A 24,908-nucleotide genomic window follows, 5' to 3' on the forward strand; every position below is an offset into this window, starting at 1 on the left:
ATTGGATAAAGATATACATTTTTTTGAGCTTTAAGATATGAAAGTTTTTAACCAGACCTTTTTAGACAGAAAAATTAATCAGATAGAAAAATCTGGCATAAGTGAGAATAAAATGTAAAATGGAGAGGTCTGTGGAAGGGATACCTAAAAGTTTTTTAGCACGGGAAGCAAAAAAATTTGAGAGAGAAGTGAAAAACAATAGTCTAGAATGCAGCAAGTAAAGTAGTTCTGAGTCAGATAACTGCCTGTGTATTGCTTATGAATTTATTCAATGATAAAATACTTCTCTGTAATTTTACTTAATAGCTAAAGGAAAAATCATTGAGTGAAACAACTGTTATTTCTGAGTTAGTAATGAGACCTCTGGATTGTGTTTATTATTTGTATGCTAAGTGTACTACTATGATGCTGACTCTGAAAGGAAAGGAGTACATGAGCAGTTTTTTGTCTTTAGTCAGTGTTCCAAGAGATCTCTGAAAATAAGCTAGGTGTTTTTTTGAAGAGGAATTAATCAAGCTGAATATCATCTTCATTAAAATTTTTAAATTGTGTTTACTAGTTTGTTGTTTTAAATTGCAGTAGCTTTTTCAAATGTAGTCTTAAGAACAAGAATTTTTCAGCACTGTTCGCAGTAGTATTGCCCTGTGGAGTATTGTGGATATTGTATTGTACATTTCAGCTAAGATACCTCATATCTTCTCTAAAATACTCTTTTTTATATACTTTATTCTAATTGAGGGTGGTATCTGTTGGATTTTATTGTGTTTTGAGGAGTTTTCCTTGTGAAAAAATATATGTTATGCTTCCTAAATGACTTATCTGTTGTGCCCTTTTTCAATATTTGTTTTATATATATTAATCTGTTTCTATATTAACTTTGAAATTTTTTTGGGTAGGGGGAGCCACTGGCTGGTAAGGGTATCTGAACTCTTGACCTTGGTGTTACCAACACGGCACTCTAACCAGAGTGAGCTTATTGGCCAGCCCCCTGAAAATTCTTCATAATTTTTAATTTCATGAATCCAATAAGCTTTCAAAATTATCATTAATTTTTGTACCATTTTGGTCTTCCAGCATTATACATTTTTACAAACTTGCTAAAAGAATTACAACAGTAAAGGACAAATAGAAATTTCTTTTAATTCAAGTTACATCTAGAATTCTTACGTATATTTATATATTAACAGTAAGTCTGAATGACATGCCTTTTTTATATGACTCATGTTATTAAGGTGGTTCGATGTGGTGGTACTCTATGCCATCCCATGATCATTGATTGCACACAGAAATAACCTTGAAGGAGGCATTTGGATCTTTAGCCTTAAAAATTTTGCCTGTATGCCAGGGTTCACCACAACACTTGGATTAATTTTAGGTTCTCAACACCACAAGTTTTCACCGTGTAATTAAGAATTTTTATTAGGAGTTTAAATAACAGATATTATTATCATGCAGTTATGCCTTTGTTTATTTACCTGTCCTTATTGTTGGACATTTATGGATATATGTTGCCTTTTTTTCTCTCTTTTTACTAATGTGACCAGGGAACATCTTTGTTATTTTCCTAAGCTTTCCTAAGCTTTGAAAGGCTGTATTGTTTTACTGATAATGAGAGCATTTTTCATTGTATGCATCAAAGCAGTAGGTCCTATTCTTATTTCTTTATTAATTGTATAAATACTTGACCCTGTTGTGTAAATCCAAAACTTAAGTGAGTTTTATGTACTCTACTTTTATGGAATGTCTGTCTTTGATTTCTTCTTAATAATGTTATTTTAGTAACTATGATACAGTAGAAAGACTTGCATCATGGCTATAGCTCCCCCCTTTTTTCCTTTTATGTAATGTCTTGAAACCAAAAGGTTATCATTAGAATTAGAAATTCTCAGGGTTTTTTATTTTACCAGATAAGACATTTTCATAAATTAATTGGACTCCTCCCCACTTCCCCTATCCAAACAGCCTGAAGTACTTGAGCAACTAAGTGGATTGAAAGAATTTTGGATGGATGGTAACAGACTGACTTTTATTCCAGGGGTATGTATATGAAATTTTAAATGACTTCACACATTGCTGTCTCTCCTTTGCAGTTTTGTGAATTGTGTGTTTTTAAATTACTTTTAATTACTTAAAAATATGGATTGTTAATTCTTTATTAAATTACTGTAAGCAAATTAATTTTTTTTTGTTAACTGTGAGCACATTCTTGATTAAAATCTGAAAATTCCTCTAATAAACTTTTGTAAATAGTCTCTTTTTAATACTGTACAGTGTGTTCTATCCAGTGGTAGCAATTGAATTTAATTCAGTTTGCCCAGGGGATTGTCAAACTAGGATGTTTTCCATGAACTTTCTGTCTTTATCAACTGGCAAATTGTAAATTCCTGTGTCTAAAGAAGCCACAAGAATCCCCATATGTGCTATCTCCCTAGGAGGTGATGGACAACTGAGTTCCCGAAGGAAAGTATGTGTCCTCTGTCCCTCTGGTAGGCTAAAATTAGTAGGAGTTCTTAGCTTTATTACTGAATACATTTCTCCTGGCATTTAAATTAAAAACAGTTTGTGAGTCCTTTTTCTTGTATTAACACTTAGTTATTAATTAAAATTTGGTATTAGGTTTATTACCTAAACTTTTTACAAGTTAGTTATTGTTGCTAGAGTCATTAAATTTTCTTTTTCTACTTACAGTTTATCGGTAGTTTGAAACAGCTCACATATTTGGATGTTTCTAAAAATAGTATTGAAATGGTTGAAGAAGGAATTTCAGCATGTGAAAACCTTCAAGACCTCCTATTGTCAAGCAATTCACTTCAACAACTGCCTGAAACTATTGGTTTGTATTGCTTTTAAATTCATGTAATACATTTTTACTGAAATTTAAGGCTTCCATATAATCTTAAATTTTATTTGTTATAAGGAAGTTCTACTGTACTACCACAGTAACATCTTATTTGAAGTTTTCCTGATGTGATTAGTTGTCCAGTTTACTCCTTTATTGACATTACTGTGTTTTTATTTACTCTAAGGAAATCTCATTTTTGTATTGCAATAAATTTAAATTCTTTAAAGAGAAGTTAAGTTGTCCAAATTTGGTTTAACTCTTGATCATAGCCCTTATTTGGTAACTTTTTTCAGTCTAACTTCATTATAGACTCATAAAAGAAAACAGACCAGTTGAACAAATCCTGTGAGATCTGTAATTGTTATTGAGTCTGTTTTTGTGTAGTTGCTTGTTTTGTGATGTGTCAAGGGAATTGAATTATTTTGATGAAAGGACCAAAAACTTAAGCATTGACATCTTCATAATATTTTAATATAAAAACCAAAGCACGGGGCTGGCCCGGTGGCGCACTGGATAAGTGCGCCGCTTGGGAAGCGCAGCGGCGCTCCCGCCCGAGGGTTCGGATCCCACATACGGACCGGTTCCCGCTCACTGGCTGAGCGAGGCGCGGGGGCAGCACCGAGGGTTGCGATCCTGTTGCCAGTCCCCGGTCCGGTACGGGGGCAACACTGAGGGTTGCGATCCGTTGCCGGACACGGAAAAAGACAAAAGACAAAAAAAAAAAAAAAAGAAACTATAAAGAATAAGGCATGATGAAAACCAGAACCCTCCGAAATGAAAAACTGTTGGAAACAGACCTCACTTGGTGAGTTTAACAGCAGATGGGAGAAAATTAGTAAATTCTAAAATGGAGCTGCAGAAATTACCCAGAATGCAGAAAAGTGACAAATGGATAGATTCAAGAAAACAAAAAGTCTTAATATTCCTAAAGTCATTAAAGAAATTATATCAGTAGTTTAAAATTTTTCATGCACTCACAAAAAACCTAAGGCCCAGATGGTTTTACAGCAAAATTCTACTGAACTTTCAAGTAACAAATAATTCTATTTTATATAATCTCTTCCAAAAATTATAAAAAAGATGGACTATTCCTCGCTTATTCTATGAGACCATGAGAGATGATAAAACTAGACAAGAAATATATGAGAATGAGTTTTACATTTTGTGAATCATTAGGATTTTACTCTACTCTAATTTAATCAATACTTTTACTTTTTAAATTAAAATATATTTTATTGTTTTAGTATTTGGTATACTTAGAATAGTTTGTTATACACCTATAGAAACTCTCTTCATACTACGATTTCTTTAAATCCATTAATTCAACAAATTTGTATTATGTATTTTCTCTGTGCCATGGCATTGTTTTTAGAAGCAGGGCTGCAGTAGTTATCAGTGTAAACAAAAAGTCCCTACTCTCATGAAACTTACATTTTAGTAGGATTTAATAAACAAATATACACTATGTTAAGAGATGATGTGGGTGAAAATTGAAAATATAAGGTAAGGGAATAGAGTGATGGAGTTGGGGGTAGTCTCTTTTAGTCAGGTTGGTTAGGAAAGTTTTTCCTAATTCTAGTCAAGTGTAATGGATTTCACATTGACTGTTGGTGGACTTGCTTCTAGTTTGAACTGAAAAGTTGTATATTATTTCTTCTCTCAATAGGTTCATTGAAGAATGTAACAACTCTTAAAATAGATGAAAACCAACTAATGTACCTACCAGACTCTATAGGAGGGTAAGATTTTTGTTAATGTTTAGTCCCTTGAAGATTTTACTTTTATTTCAGCTTGCCATATATATTTTCAGATATTTGCATAAATGACATCTAATGAAGCTTCTGTAAGTATTTTAAATAAGTAATTATTATACAGGTTGGGTATATTTATAATAAAGACACAGAGATCTATTTATTATTGGTGAAGTATAGCTTCGTGAAGTGCCTTCACTAGGTTTGTTAAAGGTAAGTTCAAATGTTCTGTGTTCTTAAATTTTGTGTTATGTAGAAAACTTTTTTATATAATGTTTGTCTCCTTTTTTAATTAAAGGTTAATATCAGTAGAAGAATTGGATTGTAGTTTCAATGAAGTTGAAGCTTTGCCTTCATCTATTGGGCAGCTTACTAACATAAGAACCTTTGCTGCAGATCATAATTACTTACAGCAGTTACCCCCAGAGGTACTTTATTTTAAATTTGTCTTGGATTTTTGTCTTTGCCTCTTTTTCTAATTATCCTTGTTATAGCTCTCTAGTTTGGTTTTGTTTATTTTCTTCCTAAAATAATTTATTAAGTTATTTATTTTCTGAATAATAACTAGCTGTTAATGTACATGTGTCTAAATACTTTCCTGAAACTATTTTACATGAAAACTAATAATTAAAAAGGGAAAATGTAACAATCATTCTGTTTTTAAATGTGAAGTGTATTTTTCATAACTTTCAAAAATGATGTTCATGTGTTGTTTAGCCCATAGGCCAAATTTCTGATCCCCATTTTATGTTTTTTTTTTTAGATTGGAAGCTGGAAAAATATAACTGTGCTGTTTCTCCATTCTAATAAACTTGAGACGCTTCCAGAGGAAATGGGTGATATGCAAAAATTAAAAGTCATTAATTTAAGTGATAATAGGTTTGTAATACTATATTCATAAATGGGTTTATTGGAGACATGAAATTAAAGTTTGATATATGATAGAGTAGCTCATGCTTGTTCCTCTTGTCATATGTACGTTTAATTTTTTTAAAAAATAGAACGACCTAATTTTATCTGATGTTAATTATCATACTCTGGTTGTCACTGTTCATTTTGCGTCAGTTGAGTATATAACCTTTAGTTTCTCTTTATGGTAACCTTTTTTATTCCTAATGTCAGATCTTCACCTTAATACTACTATTGAACAAAGCAACTTTTGATGTAAACTGTTGATTATATTTTTCTGGGCAGAAGTGTGGTTAGGTACTCACTCACATAGCTTGGGCAACAAAGCCAAGGCGCAGAGCAAATTGACCAGTACAGTTGCTTAGTTAGAGCAGTGTTTAAGTTAAAAACAGAATATGCATACTTTCTGTTGAGGTAAAGATACTAATGGTGATGATAAAACAACATCGTGGAGTGTTTATTTACATTTTGCTTGGATAGTATATTATGAAATCTCAAAACGATCCTATGAAATAGAACAGGAATACCTGTTGTACTATGTAGGAGAAATCCCAGACTCAAATTTAAGGTGATTCACATAGCTTATAAGGAAGAGCTTTCAATTATACCCAGTTTTTTGACTAGTTACAATAGCCTGACTATCTTATTTAAGATATTGTTTAAGATAAGACGATAGTCTGACTATTTTATTTAAAAAAAAAAAAGAACCACTGCTTTCTTATTAAATTCCTATTTTGGCCTGTACTTTTTACCCTAAAACTAGAACACTAGGTTCTGATAAATTGCCTTGAAAGATAGGCACAGAAGACTAGTTAGGCAAAAGATAGCAAGGTTGAAGTAGATATCTGTTTTAAATAGGGTGCTATTTTAATTTAGCATTCTAGTGAGTATTTATATTTTTACTTATTATATCTTAGTGCTGGCCCACAAAGAAATACAGAGCAGTACAGTTTTTATAACAAACACTAAGAGTACTTTCTATTACAGTTTATTTGTTCTAAATACAAATAAAAAAGCAACTTTAATGAGACCTTGCTTAATATGTCCTTGTCTTTTCTCTAAGACAGAGACAGTCAACTGTTTTTTTAACAGATAATTTTTATTGTGGTTTTTAGGTTATTCATTTTTTTGTCAGCTAAATTTGATTTGATTGAAGAATTATATTTTTAAAACTCTTATAAAACTTGATAATATTTTGTCTTATGCTCTATAGAAAGATCTATATTGGGCTTTTTTCTTTTAAACTTGTTGGCATATGCAATTATATAGTATTATTCATAAATCACTATATTTTATTTTAAAATAAATAGCTAGCATTTATTTTAAATCTTCTCATTTTAAAGTTTAATGTTTGATTTTTTTTTCCCCCTACAGATTAAAGAATTTGCCCTTTAGCTTTACAAAGCTGCAACAATTGACTGCTATGTGGCTCTCAGATAATCAGGTGGGCGTTCTGATTTTGAAAAAACTGGCTTTCTAGTTGTATAATTATGCACTCTAATTTACTTTGAAGAGTAGTTATACTCTGGTACACATTGTAATAATGTATTTTATATATATAAGGAAAATCTTAGAAAATATTTAAAAACAGATAATTTTTATAAAATAGGTGTCAATTTATAAATAATAAATCTTGTTGGACTTGCCTGGTTTCTCCCAAATCCATAAAAATATATAGAGATTGCAAAATTAGGCTTGGTGCTTCCTAATTTTAGTAGCATTGCCTCATGTACTTGTCATTTTTTTGTGGTGAGAACACTTAAAATCTACTCTCTCAGCAGTTTCCAGGAATACAATACATTTTTATTAACTGTAGCACCATGTTGTTCAATAGATCTCTTAAATTTATTCCTCTGTGTAATGGAAACTTTGTACCCTTTGACCAACATATCCCAATCTACATGCCCATGTCCTGGTTGCCAGCCCTTGGTAACCACCATTTTACTATGTTTCCATGAGTTTGCCTTTTTTAGGTTTCACATGTAAGTAAAATTAATGTGGTATTTGTCTTTCTGTTCCTGGCTTATTTCACTTAACATAATATCCTCCAGGTTCATCCATGTTTTTGCAAATGACAAGATTTCTTTCTTCTTTAAGACTTAATAGTATTCTGCTGCCTGTGTGTGTGTGTGTGAGAGAGAGAGATATATTTGCTTTTATTAGAGCTTGAGCACAGGAGATTATTATCTCTACTATATGTTCAAATCTTTAACTTTCTGATTTCTCTTAATTGAATATTTTAAGTTTAGAACTTGATTTGAAGTTTTACCACTGGATTCAGAATGCATTAGATGGTCACTGTCTTATGCCAATTGCTAATTCTACAGTATGAATGAGACATAACTCCTGATATTGAGGAATTCTCAGACTAACTTTATTAGTACAGTATCATTTTTGTGGATAAATTAATGCTGGTAATTTATGCCATATGGTTCGTTTTAGTGAAATTGTCAAGTATCTACTACAATTTCTTCATATTTATATAGTGTTTTCTCATTCTCTGCCCACTCACTACTTGATAATTGTTTTAAAACAAAATTGTGTGGATGGAGGTCTTCATTCCTCCAAGTTTGGCAGAATATTTAGTAAAACATATCAGATGTTGCTAGGAAATTTCCCATACTGTATGAAGGAGTAATTTTATAAAAGAACAAAGTATAGGGGAGAGGGTATACCAGAGAAGTTCAATTATGAATTATGAAAATAAATTGCTCTACTGATTATATAGATCAGTACATGCGGTAATATAATTTTTGTGAGTCTTTGAAGGCATGAGCATTGTTTATTAATTTATTCCCTCATTCATTTTGTGATTCTCAAGAACCTTTATTGAACAACTGCTTTGTAATAGGCAGTCTAAAATAGGGGAAACAGTGAAATTTAGAAAGTCATTTTAATACAGTGAGATAAGACTTGATAAGGCTAGGTTTCAGGATCAAAGATGAAGAGGATAACTTGGGGATGTAAAGGAAGGTTTCCCAAGGGAGGAAATGTTTGCAGTGCCTGAATTACCTCTCAAAAGAGGAATAGGATTTAAACGAAGGGGAACAGCATTCTGGTTAGAAGGAATAACTTGAGCATGAGCCTTTAGACATAAAGTAGCCTAGTATATTCGATAACTCTACAAGTGGGTCATTGTGACTAGAGCATAACCTGTGAGTGGAAGAGGTAGGAAATGAGGCCACAGAGGCAGAGTTCATAGAGGATCTTGTATGCCATGCGAAGGAACTTCTATTATATTTCAAGGATGGAAGGTAGATTTTTTTTTTTTATCTTGTATGTCTACTCTCATCAATTATGAGTGGCTTCCTGAGAAATTTTGTTATGGATTTCTGAGGCCATATTCAAGCTCAGTGGAAAATTTCTGTGATTAGGGTAACCATGTGATTTATTGTTTATAATAGGACATTTTTGGGGGTGTGAAAGGGGCTCCACTGATAACTATGTCAGAGCAACATGTGAAATTTCTATCCCAGGCAAATTGGGAATTTGGTCGTTCTAGTCATGATCAGTTATTCATGTCTGCTCTGAGTATAAGAGAAGGAAGTGATCATTGTGATACATATGGATATGAGAGCCAATGTAACCCTTAAACAGGCAAAAAGTATGATCAGGTTAGTATTTTAGGAAGACGTTTTTGGCTGTATTATGGAAGGTGGATTTAGTAGAGGGTGATGCCAACTGTGAGGAGAGACTGAGTTGGTGGACATTACCATACTTTAGGCAACAGAAAATGTTGGCTTGAACTAAATGATAATAGGTCTAGGGAAGAGCAGATACTTTTAGGTTATAATTTAAAAGGTGACATCAGTAGAACATATGAAGAATGTATATATGTGAGGAGAGAGTAAGAGCATCAGAGATTTGGCCTGAGTGACTAGGTGAATATTGCTGCCATAACCAAGAAAGGGAACCACAAGAAAAAGAAATATGTTCATGGGAAGATGTTAAGTTCCAGTTCAACATGTTGAGTTTAGAAGTACCTTTGGTTATATCCAAGTGGGCATGTATAAGACAGTCCGGTGGCCAGTGAACCCTCTGACTCTGTTTTAGGTTGTGCTTTCTGTGCTCTTAATTTCCCCATTCTTTTAATTTCTAACCTTCAGGAATTTCTCACGATTGCTCATGAAGGCATCGTTTCTTTTTTTCCGGTACTATTATAAATTTATTCTTTTTGCTTATTTGTAAAGTTTTTTCCCTTTGTTTAAAAAGATTTGTGACACTAGAAGAGATACATATTTGCGTTAAGACCATTCATTGTTTTAATAACTTTTTCTAGGGAATGGTCTCATAGCTTTTATTGTTTTTCTTAAAAGGGATTACATAAAATAATTTTTTTAATGGTGGGGATGGATGAATCCTGAGGAATGCTAATGTTTAAGTGGCAGGTAGATTAATCAACTTTAAAAGAGTAGTCATAGAGGTAGAAGGAAAACTGTCTTGCTTGTTTCAATTTAAGAGTGAAGAGACTAGCCTGAAGGAAGAAGTTGTTAATAGGATAAATGCTGTCGAGAAGTCAGTTATGATGAAATCAGAAAAATGCTCATTTTTCCAATTATATTTGGCAATTTATACTTCCCAACTTAAATTGACTAGCTAAAGTAATATGTCAAAAACCAGATTGAAGGAGTTTAAGGAATAAATAGATGACAGAATGGAGCCATATGATGTTGATTTTTCTTTTAAGAAGGTTGGATGAGAAGGAAAAGGAATGGAACATAGAGAAATTGGTAGCTAGGAGCAGGGAAAGCAGGGATCCTTTAACATTAGAGAGCGTGTTTATTACAGGTTATTGGAAAGCAGCTGTGTGGAGAATAAGATTAAGAATGTGAGAGGGGGTTGGATACCTGGGGTGGAAACACAAGGAATTAAAAGCTTTGACAAGATTTTTATCCTTTTGAGGAGATCTTGGGTCTGAAATTTGTGAGATGGAAGGCTAATGTACATTGTGATACCCTTAGAGTATAGCATTTCCCACACTCATAGCTGTTCCAGAATTCTTTTATTTTTTTAGAATATTTTTTAAAGAAGATAATATCTTCAGAATACTATTTAGGAAATGCAGAAGGATTTTCAGGCAACATTGAGAGTCCGATTGAAGTACTATTAATATCACTACACAAATACAAGTATACAAGTACAAATTTGTAGTGATACAAATTTGCTCAGCTGTGTAATACAGGGAAAACACACAATTGTTATGATCATAGGCTGCAATTTTGCCAAGCCAGATACAAGAAAAGGACAGTGCAGCAAGGAGGTCTTGTTTATTGTCAAGAAAGTGGTTGAAATGAGAGGTGGTTTTTGCTATACAAAGGGGAGCAAAGATATGAGCAAATGATGGGAAGAATGTCAGAAGGTCAAGGAACTAGCAGTCTTGGTGAGGGTAATCAACAAGTATTGTGGGAGCAGTAGAGTGGGAGAGCCGAATGGTGTCTGTTATCATACTCTGCTGATTGTCCTTTGATTGACTACTCTTCATTCTCCTTTGAGGCATGTATCTTCTCCCAGTGCTTTATATGTTGGTGCTCTTCATGCTACTCTAGGCTCTGCGTTAGTTTCTCTATACTATACTTTCTCCTGAAATTGCTACTGCTGTTCTCCTATCCTCATTATCTTCAGCCCAATTCCTATGCCTGAACTTCACGTTCATGTAGCTCAGTGCCTGCTTAATATTGCAACCTAGATGTCTGAAAATCAGTCACCCTAAAATTGAGCACACTATTTTCTGCCCAAAATATTTTTCTTTTCCTGGATTCCCTAGCTTAGTAAAAAGTACTTAATGGAGGCAGAGACCTAGGAATGTAAACTCTTAATTATTATTTTTCCCTATACTTCAGTCCTGAAGTATTTGTTGCCAAGCCCTGTTGAATCTTAATTTAAATATCTCTGTTGTCTGTGTGCTTTGCTTTATTCCTATTGCCACTTCCCTTAAATACTGTCCATGATCATCTTTTGCTTAGACTGCACTGTCCACTAGTTACCATTGGACAATAGTACTAGTGTCAATACAATAGTACAGTAGTTACCAGTGTCATGTGACTGGTCCAAGTTCACATGTGGTATAAGTGTAAAATACACACTGGATTTTGTAGCCTTAGTAAAAACAGAGAATGTAAATTCACAATTTTTATTCTGGATTACATGTTAAAATTATAATACATTGACTATGTTATGTTAAATTAAATACATTATCAAAATTAATCTGGATTTTGTAGCCTTAGTAAAAACAGAGAATGTAAATTCACAATTTTTATTCTGGATTGCATGTTAAAATTATAATACATTGACTATGTTATGTTAAATTAAATACATTATCAAAATTAATTTCATCTTTTTGCTTTTTTTAAAAAATGTGGCTGCTAGAAAATCATAAATTATCTATGGTTCTCATTTTTGTCTCACGTTATATTTCTTTTGGACAGTGCTAACTTAGACTGTTGGGATAGCTTTCTAACAGGTCTTTGCCACCAGTGTTGCCATCACTTCCAACCCCTTATCATTCTGATTCCATTCTGAACCACACTGTAACTTAAGTGATCCTTTAATCTGACCCTAACATTAACCTACTTAAAACCTTTTCATGATCTTTTTTTACATATATATTATATGCCTCAACACCCTGCTCACCTGTACCCTTTATACTTCCCCAAAATGAGTTCTGCTCTTTTGAAACATACTTCCTTTCCCTTCTTACGTAGCTTCTTATTCTCTTATCCTCACTGTAAACTTTATTTCAGTAATGCTTTCCTAATCATTCAGGATTGTGATAAGTGAATACCTTCTCCTATATGTTCTCTTAGTACCCTTTCTGCCCTGTAATTACACTGTATTGCAATTGCCTATTTTGTTATCTGTATTCTTCCTCTCATATGCTATAAACTCTACAAAGTCAGTAGAGATACATATTTTACTCACTACTGTATACCCAGTGTCTGTCATAGTGCTTTGCAATATAAAAGGCTCTTAGTAAATATGTGTTGAATGAGTGATTTTAGACTTCAGAGGAAGAATGTTTACAGGTGATATTTTAGGGATTATGGAAGGGAGTGGAGTGAGTATCTGAAAGGAAATAGAATTAAAGATCACTGGAATTAGATGTTCAAGGAACTGAGAAGTTCGATACATAGTTCTCAACCCCCTTTTTTTCTGTCTTGTACCCTGTAAATGTCAGTTAGTTTTCTTATTACACCTTTATTGAAATATAATTCACATACCATACAATTCACCCATTTTAGATTTTGGGGGTGGGGTTGGAGGGCAGCTAGCTGGTAAGGGTATCTGAATTCTTGACCTTGGTGTTGTAACGTTTCTAGAAATTTTTTTTCAATTCACCCATTTTAAAGTGTACAATTCAGTTGTATGTTCACAGAGTTGTGCAATGATTACTACAGTTAATTTTAGAACATTTTCAAGGCAATTAGCGTTTTAAAGCCTTTCAGATAATTTTGGTATGCCCATCGTAGGGGACATACTTCCTCCTTCCCGCACACTACTCATCTGTTAATATAACACTTGGCCAAGTGTATGGCTTATCTGCCTTTTATGTCTGTTGAATTACCCATGACTGTGGAAAAAGTCAGAAATACATGGATACTACCAGGAGGTCAGTGGATAATAGGAAAGGAGATTGAATGTAGAGACAGGAGTTACATGCATCAAAGGAGCAACAGTTTAATGATAGAGGAATAATGATCTCACAGTATTGTTAAGTGCTGCTCCCACCTACCTAGGGTGGATGAGGTGTGGGAGAATAAGCAACCTGTATTTGGGGCTTTTTTTTTTTTTTTTTTTTTCTTCACTGTCTCTGGGAAAGGAGTAGAGCTCCCACTTCATTATCTGAGAAAGTCAAGGAAAATGTTCAGAAGTTTGAGATGCAGGGCAGTTTGTTTACTGTGGAACAAGGAGGGGAAACAAAGGAAGTATTTGAAGCATTTATGAATAGGAGTAAGATTACAGGATGGCATTAACTAGCTGGAAGATTTTCACAAGAATAGGTCCAAAAATTAATTATAGGATGGCATGTGAGGGGAGGATTGGATTGTAGTTCTGTGCCTATCTAGAGCCAGCCAAGGCTTTTGTTGGTAGGATTTTAGGTGAATTGATTGGCAAAAAGAATTATTTATATTAAGAAGTAAGTTGATAACATTTGTTAACCAGTTAGGAAAAAGTCCTAAAAAATGAATTCCAAAATACCTGGGGATATCCACCACTGGGTGTCATTAATGGAGACAGGAGACAAGGGGAGAACAAAAAGAGAGAGAAGCAGTTTACAACTTAATGGTTTTGTTAAATAAGCACTCTCTTTTCAGCTGTTAACTAGAGTAAACCTTTAGATGAGTGGAGTAAATCTTCCAGATGACTTTTTCAAAAACATTTTTGCAAAGGGGAATACTAGAGAAGGCAAGATAACCTAAAATGGATAGGATTATTTTACAACTTCGTTAAGTAAATCACTGTGACAGTAGGTAATTACTGGACTATGGATATACTTAGTATATGAAATCTTTTCAAACTGTTGATAGTTCTATGATAATTGCAATATAGTGTGAATTTGCTTTATACTAAAAATTAAGTGTTATTTTTTGGGTTTTTATATAGTTTCAAATCAATGCTTAAAGTGTTGTGCATATTTAAATCTGTTTTTGTAACCTACTCATAGATACCTTATAGAAAAAATGGTGAGTAATTATTCAGAGGAATTGCTGGATGTATATTTGCTTTAGGGTTATTGAAAATTAAACTTTTTTTTTCCCCCTAGTCCAAACCCTTGATACCTCTTCAAAAAGAAACCGATTCAGAGACCCAGAAAATGGTGCTTACAAACTACATGTTCCCTCAGCAGCCAAGGACTGAGGATGGTAGGAATTTAAGAATCTTTTTTCTTTTCAAAAGCAAATACTGAATAATCAAAGCAAAGAAGTGAAGTGAATTTTAAGTCTTAAACACTTTTACTAGCTTGATGGGACTTTGGAGAATGGGTCAAGAAAATTCTCTTGAAATAATAGGAAAGTAAGACAACATCTCAAGGTTATAGATACTTGAATTTAGAGGTGTAGGTGTACCATATACTTCTTTAAGTGATTCCTTTAAAGTAAACCACTAACTTTAGGTGTTATAGATCTCTCTGTTAAAAGTTACGTTTAGCTAAATGTGAGGAGTGCATGTGGAGTGTTATGTGATTAGAAATATTAAGCCAGGAAATATTTTGTTAACTTCTGCTGTAAATTTTAATTCTACCTTTAGGTCTACACACTAGATCAACATACTCTGTACAACTCTGATTATAAATTTTACTTGTAAATCCTTTCCTATTTTTTGCCCAACAAGGGGGACTACACCATTTAGTACTGGCCACAAATGTATTTTATAGATAGTGTTGTGAAAGTATTTTAGACTAAGAAACAAATTGTTTCTAATATGTGTTGTATTCTGTGTGTGTGTGTGATGTTTATTATGTTATTAAAATATATAATTTTAATCTGTATCTTTCTGAAACTAGTAAAAATCTCTATGGTCTGAAGTTATTTATAAATTCTTAATACATAAAAACACTGGGGAAAAAAAAGTAAACTAATTGTTAGTCTTAATTTATAAAATATACCATGGATAAGTAAAATCAATTCTTGAGCTTTAGATTTCTTTTTTTTTTTTAATTTTTTTGGTTATTTTTAGTTTTCTTATCTTGAAATGATGATAATAGTTTCATTGGAACCCATCCACATTAATTCATTTGCATATTTATGGCTGCTTTCAAGCTGCAGTGGCCGAGTTGAGTGCTAGCAACAGAAACTTTATGGACTACAAAGCCTATATATTTATTATAAGGCCCTTTACTGAAAGTTTGTTAAGATACGCAATAGGACATTGAAGTCTCTTCTCTAAGCTAAGAATTCATTTCTTTCCTCACAAATATCTTGTGTTAACATTCTGTCCTCCCACATAAAACAGCAATTATTCGAACATATTATGTAGCTGATCATATTATTATTTATTGGATGCTCACCATTACTTACTATTTACTTTTATCCCCAAATCATCTTCAGAGACAAAGAAAAGTGGAAAATTGAGACATGAGTATCCTAGTGAATAAGACAAATAAAAAAATTTCTATTGATGTATCTAAGTATTTGCTGTAATTCCCCACACTGTAGTGGCATAGGCAGTGTTTGCACATCTGTTTTTAACTTCTAAATTTCTAATGCATAAAATTTTGATTGCTTACAACAATACATCAATATTAAGAACAGTTTAAAAGTAAATATATTCTATATTTTATGGAAATATATTTTTATATTTTATTATATTGCTAAATATGGAGGTTAAGGATGGATTTAAATACGTGAAATAGAGATCTTACTTGTAACTTTATTTGTGAAGCTTTAATTACAGACCCTCTAATGAATGAAGCTGTTTTACATTTGACATCTCATAAATCTTAACTTCTAGTTTAATTCAAAAGCTAAGCAGTTTTTGTTACACCTAAGTACATAATCATCAAATACAGTCATGAAATAACTTATCAGAGTGTGTCTTTTATTACTTCTTGCAAAGAGCAAGAAAAAATTAGCCTAGAGAAGTTTATCACTAGTTATGAAACAGAAGTTAAATGAGTTAAGTTTTTGGCCTGTTTACATATTTCAAAGCTGTTTGCTAAACCAGCAATAATAATAAGAATAAGAATAGCTAATTTGATTGAATCAGACACAGTGCTAAGTGCTTAATATTCATAATTTCTCATCTTTACAGTAGCCCTCCAGAACAGATACTATTATCACCACTTGCCTCCTGGCTCACAAAGCTTAAAATATTTATTATCTAGACCTTTATAAAAAAGTTTCCTGGGGGCCAGCCCGGTGGCGCACTGCTACAGTGCGCCGCTTGGGAGCGCGGCGGCACTCCTGCAGAGGGTTCGGATCCCACATACAGACCGGTTCCCGCTCACTGGCTGAGCGAGGTGCGGGCGTGACACCGAGGGTTGCGATCTCGTTGCCGGTCCCAGTCCGGTATGGGCGCGACACTGAGGGTTGCGATCCGTTGCCGGACACGAAAAAAGACAAAAAGGAAAAAAAAAAAAGTTTCCTGACTCCTGCACTAAACTGTCTTAATTAGGTATGTTCATGCCTTGATCTCTCCTCTTAACTGTTTTCCATTTTCATGATTCAAATCCACCTGACCTCCTTTTTGCATCCAATTATTTCAATTTATCTCCTTCCTGTTTCTTCTTAAAAGAGTTCATAGTTCAAGTAAGATATTTATTTCTGATAAGAAGAACAGAAGTAGCAAAATCTTGCCACTGTTAATTTTTGATTTTGAGATTTTAGAGTGGACGAGTCTGTAATGGAAAAGTTTGAAATACAAGTATCAGTTAAGATATTCTGAGTCTTCTTAGAGTTCATGTGTTACCTAAAGTATCTCACTATAGGAATTATAAGCAGAGTGCTGAACATAATGCATTCATAGTCTACAGTCAAAGTACATTGGTGTGGTCACTGGGTGAATTTCCTTTTTCTGCAAGGAAAACTTTTTCCTTTATCCTAGTGACTCTAAGAAATAGATGAATCAGAAAATATAATGTTGTTGGGTTGGGTTTTACACCAGTTTGAGAGAAATAGATACGTTGTTCACATTTAATTCATTTTTATTGACCCACGTATGTGACAGGCATTGTGCTAAAGCTAAGTATTCAAAGGCAAAAGTCCTTGCCCTCAAGAGTCTAAAGGTGGATAATGATGAATAAATTTGAGAGTAAGGATGAGATCTTGAGCCTACGTAGAGGAATCAGTCTTAAACAGGAAGGGGTGGTATATATCCATGTAACAAATTTGTAGCTAGAAAAACAATGTTAGGGGGAATGTCAGTCTGAGGAAGTTTTTTGCATCTTTTCATAGTGAAGTGAAAGAAATATGCCTCTAGAGGTTGGGGAAAGGGCATTTGAGGGAGGTTGTAGTAATTAATGTATCATGGAATCTAAGCTTAATAGAGAAGGAAGTAAAACCTACAGTGGTTTTACAGGGAGAAAAAGGGGGTTGAGGAGCTGAAAGTTTACCAGCAACAGTAAGGAAATGAAGATTTGAAAGGACAGGTGTAATATAGTCAAAGAAGTGGGAATTTTTTATTAAAACCAAGATCTTGAGTATGACAAGGTCATGGATCTCTTAGATGATGTGCAGATGGATATTGGGATTGAGGACATCAAGGAACTATAAAATTGTGGTGTTGGGGTTGATGTCACACATTGACATCATTCAGGATATTGGCAGGTCACAGGTGGAGAGAAAGTCTGTAGCCTAATCTAGAGTCCTCAATGAATATGCCTGGGTGATCAAGTTGAGTGGCCTCTAGAATGGTTAGAAATTGATATTACCTGGTGGCCTGAATGTGAGATTTATACCAACGTGTAGAAAGGTTAGGTGACCAGAAGTTGACAAGAATGAGAGGCATGGTAAAAGTTACTTACCTTGGGGTTCTGAATAAATTCTGCTATAAAATTGCTTTGGCATAGTCTAACAGTCTCAGGGATCTCTGCGTGAGGCTGGTGATTGAAATTACTGCTTAAGATAGGAGGAGAAATCATGCAAATCCTAGAAACAGACTTTGTTGGAAACTGATGACTCTGCTTGCCTTTCCAATAGTACCATCAAGGTGTGTCAATAAAAATTTGAACCACGCTCCACATTTGTTTTCAACAAAAACAAATAGTCTTATTCATTAAGTAAAGCAATTATATTGAACTGAGTAATGAAAACAAGGAAAAAGCTAAATCAAAAAATTCCATTCTCATTGTTAGTATTTGGTTTCATGGCATCATGGAGATTAAAAAAGGGTAAGAAGCCCAAAACAAGGGCTTAATATAAATAATAATAGAAGTTTTTAGTGTTATGGTATTTTTATATAAGTTTTCAAAATGACCATATTTGGGTGTTCCAGGAACTTCAGTTTTTCTGTTAGCTTATTTTGGGTGCTTTTAATCTTTTTATTTTGAGTAGGGATAGTCATTTTCTTTTAATGGGCAAAAAAGTTGTGATTTTATCTTGTATTGCATAATTTCTATAGCATGATATATAATAGTCGAATGAATTAATTTTTAAGCCTTAGATTTTTTTAGATGCCTAATAGTAGGAAGCAAAAAATTAAGAGTTGTTAAATCTTTACTTTTAATATTATATCTGATAGCAGGATATATTAAGTGTTGAGTTTACTTAGTATAATTTGTATTGTGTATAATGTTTAATGCAAAGATCTAACTACATGCCATCAAGATAATTCTTTTTTTACCAAAATATCTCACTCTTTTATCAGCTTCTTCCCCTGACCTACATACATATAATGAACTATTGGAATTATGAATATACGAGAATGGGGATTCAATGATTTATATATATTATCATGTTAACCTTTTTGGAGCACTGAACAGACTATTTGCTTATAGTGTTTTCATTGGTAGATTCTTTTCTGGAAACCTTTTGCTAACAAAACAAGACAAATCAGCTTCAGGGAAGAAAAGAATTGTGATTGACATTGTAAAGAAATCTTAGAATCACAGCCTAGTCATGATTTATAGCTGCTGGCTTTGACCAGCCTCAACTGTCTTAGACTTATTGTAAGGAACATAACTCATCAAGAAAATTATGGGCAAGTAATTGTTTTCATAATTATGGTAAAATATAATAGGGTTTTTTGTTTTTTACTTTTCTCTAGTTATGTTCACTTCAGATAATGAAAGTTTTAATCCTTCTTTGTGGGAGGAACAGAGGAAACAGCGGGCTCAAGTGGCATTTGAATGTGATGAAGACAAAGATGAAAGAGAGGCACCTCCCAGGGTGAGTCTGTTCTTTCTTCCTTCAGATTTCAGACTGTTCTCCTGATATTTAAGTTGGTCTTACAGGTTGAGTATCCCTTATCCAAAATGTTTGGGACCAGAAGTGTTTTGGATTTCAGGGTTTTTTTAGGGTTTTGGAATATTTGCAAATACTTAACCAGTTGAGCATCCCTTATCCAAAAATTCAAAATCTGAAATGTTTCAGTGAGCATTTCCTTTGAATGTCATGTTGATGCTCAAAAAATTTTAGGTTTTTGGATTAGGGATGCTCAAACCTATAGTATATACCTACACGGTGCTGTCTGGGATACAAAGAAGAATTGGATTAATTCCTTGTCCTTGAGGCACTTTTGAAGTCTTATTGACCCCAAATGTTTCATGTATGAAAGAATTCAAGAGCTATGTAAAACTATGTGATTAAAAGCTAAATTTTCATAGTATGTATAAATATAAGAGAAGAACAGATTATTGTAGGCTAGAGAAATTAGCCAGAACTTTATTTTGAATTAGTGCCTGTTTTGTTTAACTTCAGCATTTAGTTATCCCTCCTCCCTGTTATTTGTAGTGACTATTTTCTCCCCTTTCCCTTTCTTTGATGATTTATTTGTATAAACCCTAGAGATAAAGAACTCTTTGTTGGGAACATTTCATTATGGGATAGAGAATATTTGTCACAATGATATGAGTAGTAAATACCCATTTCTATGTTACTTCTGGATGTAATTATTTGCTCCTTACATAAACTAGTCGAATCCCAGAAAATAACTATAAAACTGAGCTTGGAAGGGTTTGGTTTTCAGCACAGGAGACATGAGTATACAAGTGTCTGAATTTTGTATGCGTCTGCATAAATATCTAGCTGGAAAACATATCTGTTTCAAAGTCAAGTCACGCAGTTCTTGGCAATATCCACACTGTATATCTCCAAGTGGAAAATATTTGCCTGCTAAAAAAGCTTTTAAAACATTGAAGTTTACTGTGAAGTCTTTGACTATTTGGGAATAAAACTGTATTTTTATTGAGCCTAAAATGCTTTCAAAACCTATCATTTGTCTTCACAGTTATCCCTATGAGCAAAATAGTTGATGTAATTTTATAGATTAAATTTTGTTTGAGATCGACATTACAAATATTTATTTTATTTTATTTTTCTAGGAGGGAAACTTAAAGAGATATCCAACACCATACCCAGATGAGCTTAAGAATATGGTGAAAACTGTTCAAACCATTGTACATAGATTAAAAGATGAAGAGACCAATGAAGACTCTGGAAGAGACTTGAAACCATATGAAGATCAGCAAGTTACAAATAAAGACGTTGGTGTGAAGGTTAGAAAACTCAGTTCCAAAAGATTGACTATAGCTTATTTCAAGTTCTTTAAAATTTTTAGATGACAATTGATATAATGATCCTTTTTTTTTTAAAGATGACCGGTAAGGGGATCTTAACCCTTGACTTGGTGTTGTCAGCACCACGCTCAGCCAGTGAGCAAACCGGCCATCCCTATGTGGGATCCGAACCCGTGGCCTTGGTGTTATCAGCACCGCACTCTCCCAAGTGAGCCACGGGCCGGCCCTAATGATCCTTTTTTATGTACACTAAATGCACTTCCAAATTTATAGTTTTGTTCTCTGTAACCTGAATCAGGAAGCTATAATAGTCAATAAACTCCATAATTGCTATTATTACCATTCTTTGGCTATAGAATGTCCAGATTGGCAGAGAAGTATCAATACAGCCTTTAAAAAATCATTTCTGGGCTGGCCAGTTAGCTCAGTTGGTTACAGTGCAGCCTTAGAACACCAAGGTCACAAGTTTGGATCCCCATACCAGCCAGCCACAAAAAATCATTGCCTAACTAAAGAATAAGATAATGAATGTCAGTAAAGTTATGATGTTAAGATTCTTCTTTTCCTCCTGTTTATATTGATTTACTTTACCCAATTCTAATTTTAAATGTAATTGCTATGGCAGACATTTGACATTTCCTTGGGATGTTTCAGAAACTCACAAATCCCTAGGTTGTATATTCCTTTAATGGGCTTTCCACACACATACACACACACACGCACGCACGCACACACACGCACGCACACGCACGCACACACGCACACATATTGTATCACAGAAACAAAAGTTTTATCATGTCATTAGAGTTACTACACATTCTGCAAGGAGCAGAAAACAATCTTAACCATTCTAAGTTGAGCTTGCTGTACTAAATGACTCACTCATCCATATCAGTCTTGCAACTTCTAAGAGGAAAAGTAGCCTTGGCTAAATTATGAGTTTTAATATGGCTTATAGATCTTTGGGGGCCACCTGTTTAATCTGTGAGAGCTACAGTTAGTTTTCTTGTGTAAGATTTATCTAGATTTGGAAGTGGATACATTTGTAAATTTTTATTTGACCTTTAATATAAGAATAGATATAAAACTTAAAGAATATGAGTTCTTTATCTTTTCTTTTACTTAGACTTCAGAAAGTACTACTCCAATAAAAAGCAAGGTTGATGAAAGAGAAAAGTATATGATAGGGAATTCTATACAGAAGATTAATGAACCTGAAGCTGAGATCAGTCCTGGGAATTTACCAGTGACTGCAAATATGAAAGCCTCTGAGAGCCTGAAGCATATTGTTAACCATGATGATGTTTTTGAGGTATGACTTTACAATTATTGTGGAGTAATCATAAGAACTTTCAATTTAGTATTTCATTGTTGCTAACTAAAGATAGAACCTGATATTGATTGCAAAAATATGTTAATGCATTTGTCATTGAGAAATTTCATACTTGCTAAAATATCATTTATCACTTTAAACTTATTTCTTATACCCTTTGTGCTCAAATGTTTAACTACTATGTATATTATATTACACAGGGTCTTTTCTCCTATAAAAAACATACTTGTAATTGCTTTTATTTCTGTAACTTGAAAAGACTGCAATAGGTATATTCAGTTATTTGACTTATTTAGGCATTTTAAGATGTAGAGTTCCTTCTAGTGGATCAGCAGAAGCTGTAACTTTATTTTTAAAACGGGTTTATTGGGGCTGGCCGGTTAGCTCAGTTGGTTAGAGTGTGGTGCTGATAACACCAAAGTCCAAGGTTTGATCCCTATATCCAGCAGCCACCAACCCCCCCCCCCCCCCCCCCACCCCCCCCCCCCCCCCCCCCCCCCCCCCCCCCCCCCCCCCCCCCCCCCCCCCCCCCCCCCCCCCACGGGTTTATTGGGGCTGGCCGGTTAGCTCAGTTGGTTAGAGTGTGGTGCTGATAACACCAAAGTCCAAGGTTTGATCCCTATATCCAGCAGCCACCAACCCCCCCACCTCCCCCCAAAAACAGCTTTATTGAGATACAATTCAGATACCATAAAGTTCACCCACTTAAAGTATACAATTTAGTGGCTTTTAGTATATTTACAAAGTTGCGCAACTATCACCACATTCACTTTTAGGATATTTTTATCATCCTAGGAAGAAATCTTGTACTCCTTAACTATCACTTCCTAATCTCTCCATCCCTCTTAGCTCTAGGCAACCAAAAATATACTTTGTGTCTCTATAGATTTGCCTACTGACATTTCATATAAATGGAATTATATAATGTATGGTCATTTGTGACTGTTTTATTTCACTTAACATGATGTTTTCAAGTTTATCTGTGTTGTACCATATATCAATACTGCATACATTTTTATGGCTGAATAATATTCCATTGTATGTATGTGCTGCATGTTGTTTATCCATTCTTCAATTGATGGACATTTGGGTTATTTCTATTTTTTGGCTAAAATGAATAAGATTGCTGTGAATATTTATGTTCAGGTTTTGTGTGGATATATATTTTAATTTCTGTTGGGTATGGGAATGGAATTATTGGATCTTATGGTAACCATATGTTTAACTGTTTGAGGAACTGCCAAACACTTTTCCAAAGTGGTTGCACCATTTTATTTATTTTTTTTCCATAAACAAGAACTTTATTAAACTACATGTTATATAAAAGAACATATAAATGGACCTTTAAATATATTCAGTTCATCTTAAAGAAATTTACATAGAAACTTATTTACATTTTTCCATTGTATACTTAAATTATTTTTCTAAGCTTACTACCTGCTCACACAGATAAATACACAGATGTTGTTCACAAGGCTAAGTAAAACACCACTTCTCAGGAAACCCAGCTTATTAGATTTTACAGCAACCACTCATTCTGAAGTGCTTTCTTCTGAGTAGCCCTGAAGTAAGGCCTTTGCAGGGGTTGGCTCTGAGAAGCTGATCCCAGGGCAGAGATGGGTCCTTGGTGGTTTGTATGACCTGGACTCTTAGAGGTGGAAGGAGCCTTGGAGACTATTGAGGCCATGCCCCCCTGGCTGTGGGCTGGGAAACAGAGGCTTAGGGGGAGGAAATGACTTGGCAAGTTCATAAAACATCAATGATGGAGGAGGGACTGGGACCCTGGTTCCCAGGATCCCTCTATGGGACCCTCATAACATTGCTGGTGGTGATGTAAAATGGTAAAGCTGTAACTTTTTAATATAAATATCTGAAGTATTTTTGATTTATGGCTACATTGTCCAATGTAATACACATTAGTAACAAGTGGCTTTTTATGTTTAAGTTAAATTAAGATTGAACTTCTTGGTCACACTAGCCACATTTCACATGATCAGTAGCTATATCTGGGTAGTTGATGGCTAACATTACCACACACTAGCACAAATTTAGAGCATTTCCATCATTGGAGAAAGTTATGTTGAATAGCATTCATATATAGAAATAGTTATTTGTTGTGGGTTATAAGAACATGTTTATTCTTGAAAATTCAAAATGCATTCAAAGCACATAATTTATTTTTATGGTTATCTTGTGAGCTATCATTTACTACAAGAAAAAACTCATGGCTTTTGAATGTACATTAAATGGATAACATCCTTCAATATACTGTTGTATGCATCGAAGCTAATATAATCTGCAAAAAAGTTATTAGGTTTGTTTAGTGAAATTTCTATATGTAAGGCACTATGTAACTACTGATGAAATGGGTAAATATATAGATAAAAATGAATACAAATATAATCAAGGGTAGACTGTGCTAAGTGTGTAAGAAAAGTATTAAGTGTGTTACAGAAATTTAGGAAAGAGGTCTTTTCTGTCTGAAGATTCATGGATCCTTTCAGGAGGCCTTTGATCTATATTTTGAAAGATTTTAATTGGCAGAAATAGAAGAACTGAATAAAATGTGGAAGAAATAATGAGAGCAAAAGAATGGTGCTTGGAAAATGTGGAAAAGAACATGTTTCATTTGACTGAACATGTCAGGGGCAATATTATGAAATGAAATCAGTAGAGTAGATTGGGTCCTGATTATGAAGGCCCTTGAAAGCCATGCTAAGAATAGAACTTAATGTTCTATTCTTTGGGGAACTACTGAAGGCTTTTTAACAGTATTACTGTGATAGAGCTATGTATTAGTGTTATATTACAACAGGTACTGAATTCTCAAAGTTTGATGGCTTTTTGAATAAGGATAGCAGAAAACACAGGCTGAACATGAGTTGTGAGAATATTACAGGA

The 24,908-nt window shown here is 33.9% G+C and overlaps 1 protein-coding gene across 5 annotated transcripts in view; it reads left to right on the plus strand.

Annotated features, from left to right (window-relative positions):
• The window catches only part of ERBB2IP (erbb2 interacting protein), an 87,442-nt gene that overhangs the window by 34,907 nt on the left and 27,627 nt on the right, over positions 1–24,908 (plus strand). For all 5 annotated transcript variants that reach the window (XM_008594998.1, XM_008594993.1, XM_008595004.1 and 2 more), the window contains exons 8-17: positions 1,963–2,037; positions 2,689–2,833; positions 4,509–4,581; positions 4,892–5,021; positions 5,357–5,472; positions 6,877–6,946; positions 14,264–14,363; positions 19,204–19,325; positions 20,480–20,653; positions 21,801–21,986. In XM_008594998.1, the coding sequence (XP_008593220.1) occupies positions 1,963–2,037; positions 2,689–2,833; positions 4,509–4,581; positions 4,892–5,021; positions 5,357–5,472; positions 6,877–6,946; positions 14,264–14,363; positions 19,204–19,325; positions 20,480–20,653; positions 21,801–21,986 (1,191 nt within the window). The remainder of the gene's footprint in view (positions 1–1,962; positions 2,038–2,688; positions 2,834–4,508; positions 4,582–4,891; positions 5,022–5,356; positions 5,473–6,876; positions 6,947–14,263; positions 14,364–19,203; positions 19,326–20,479; positions 20,654–21,800; positions 21,987–24,908) is intronic.

The sequence above is a fragment of the Galeopterus variegatus genome, unplaced genomic scaffold, assembly GCF_000696425.1.
Source record: "Galeopterus variegatus unplaced genomic scaffold, G_variegatus-3.0.2 Scaffold170, whole genome shotgun sequence".
Classification (NCBI taxonomy): Eukaryota; Metazoa; Chordata; class Mammalia; order Dermoptera; family Cynocephalidae; genus Galeopterus; species Galeopterus variegatus.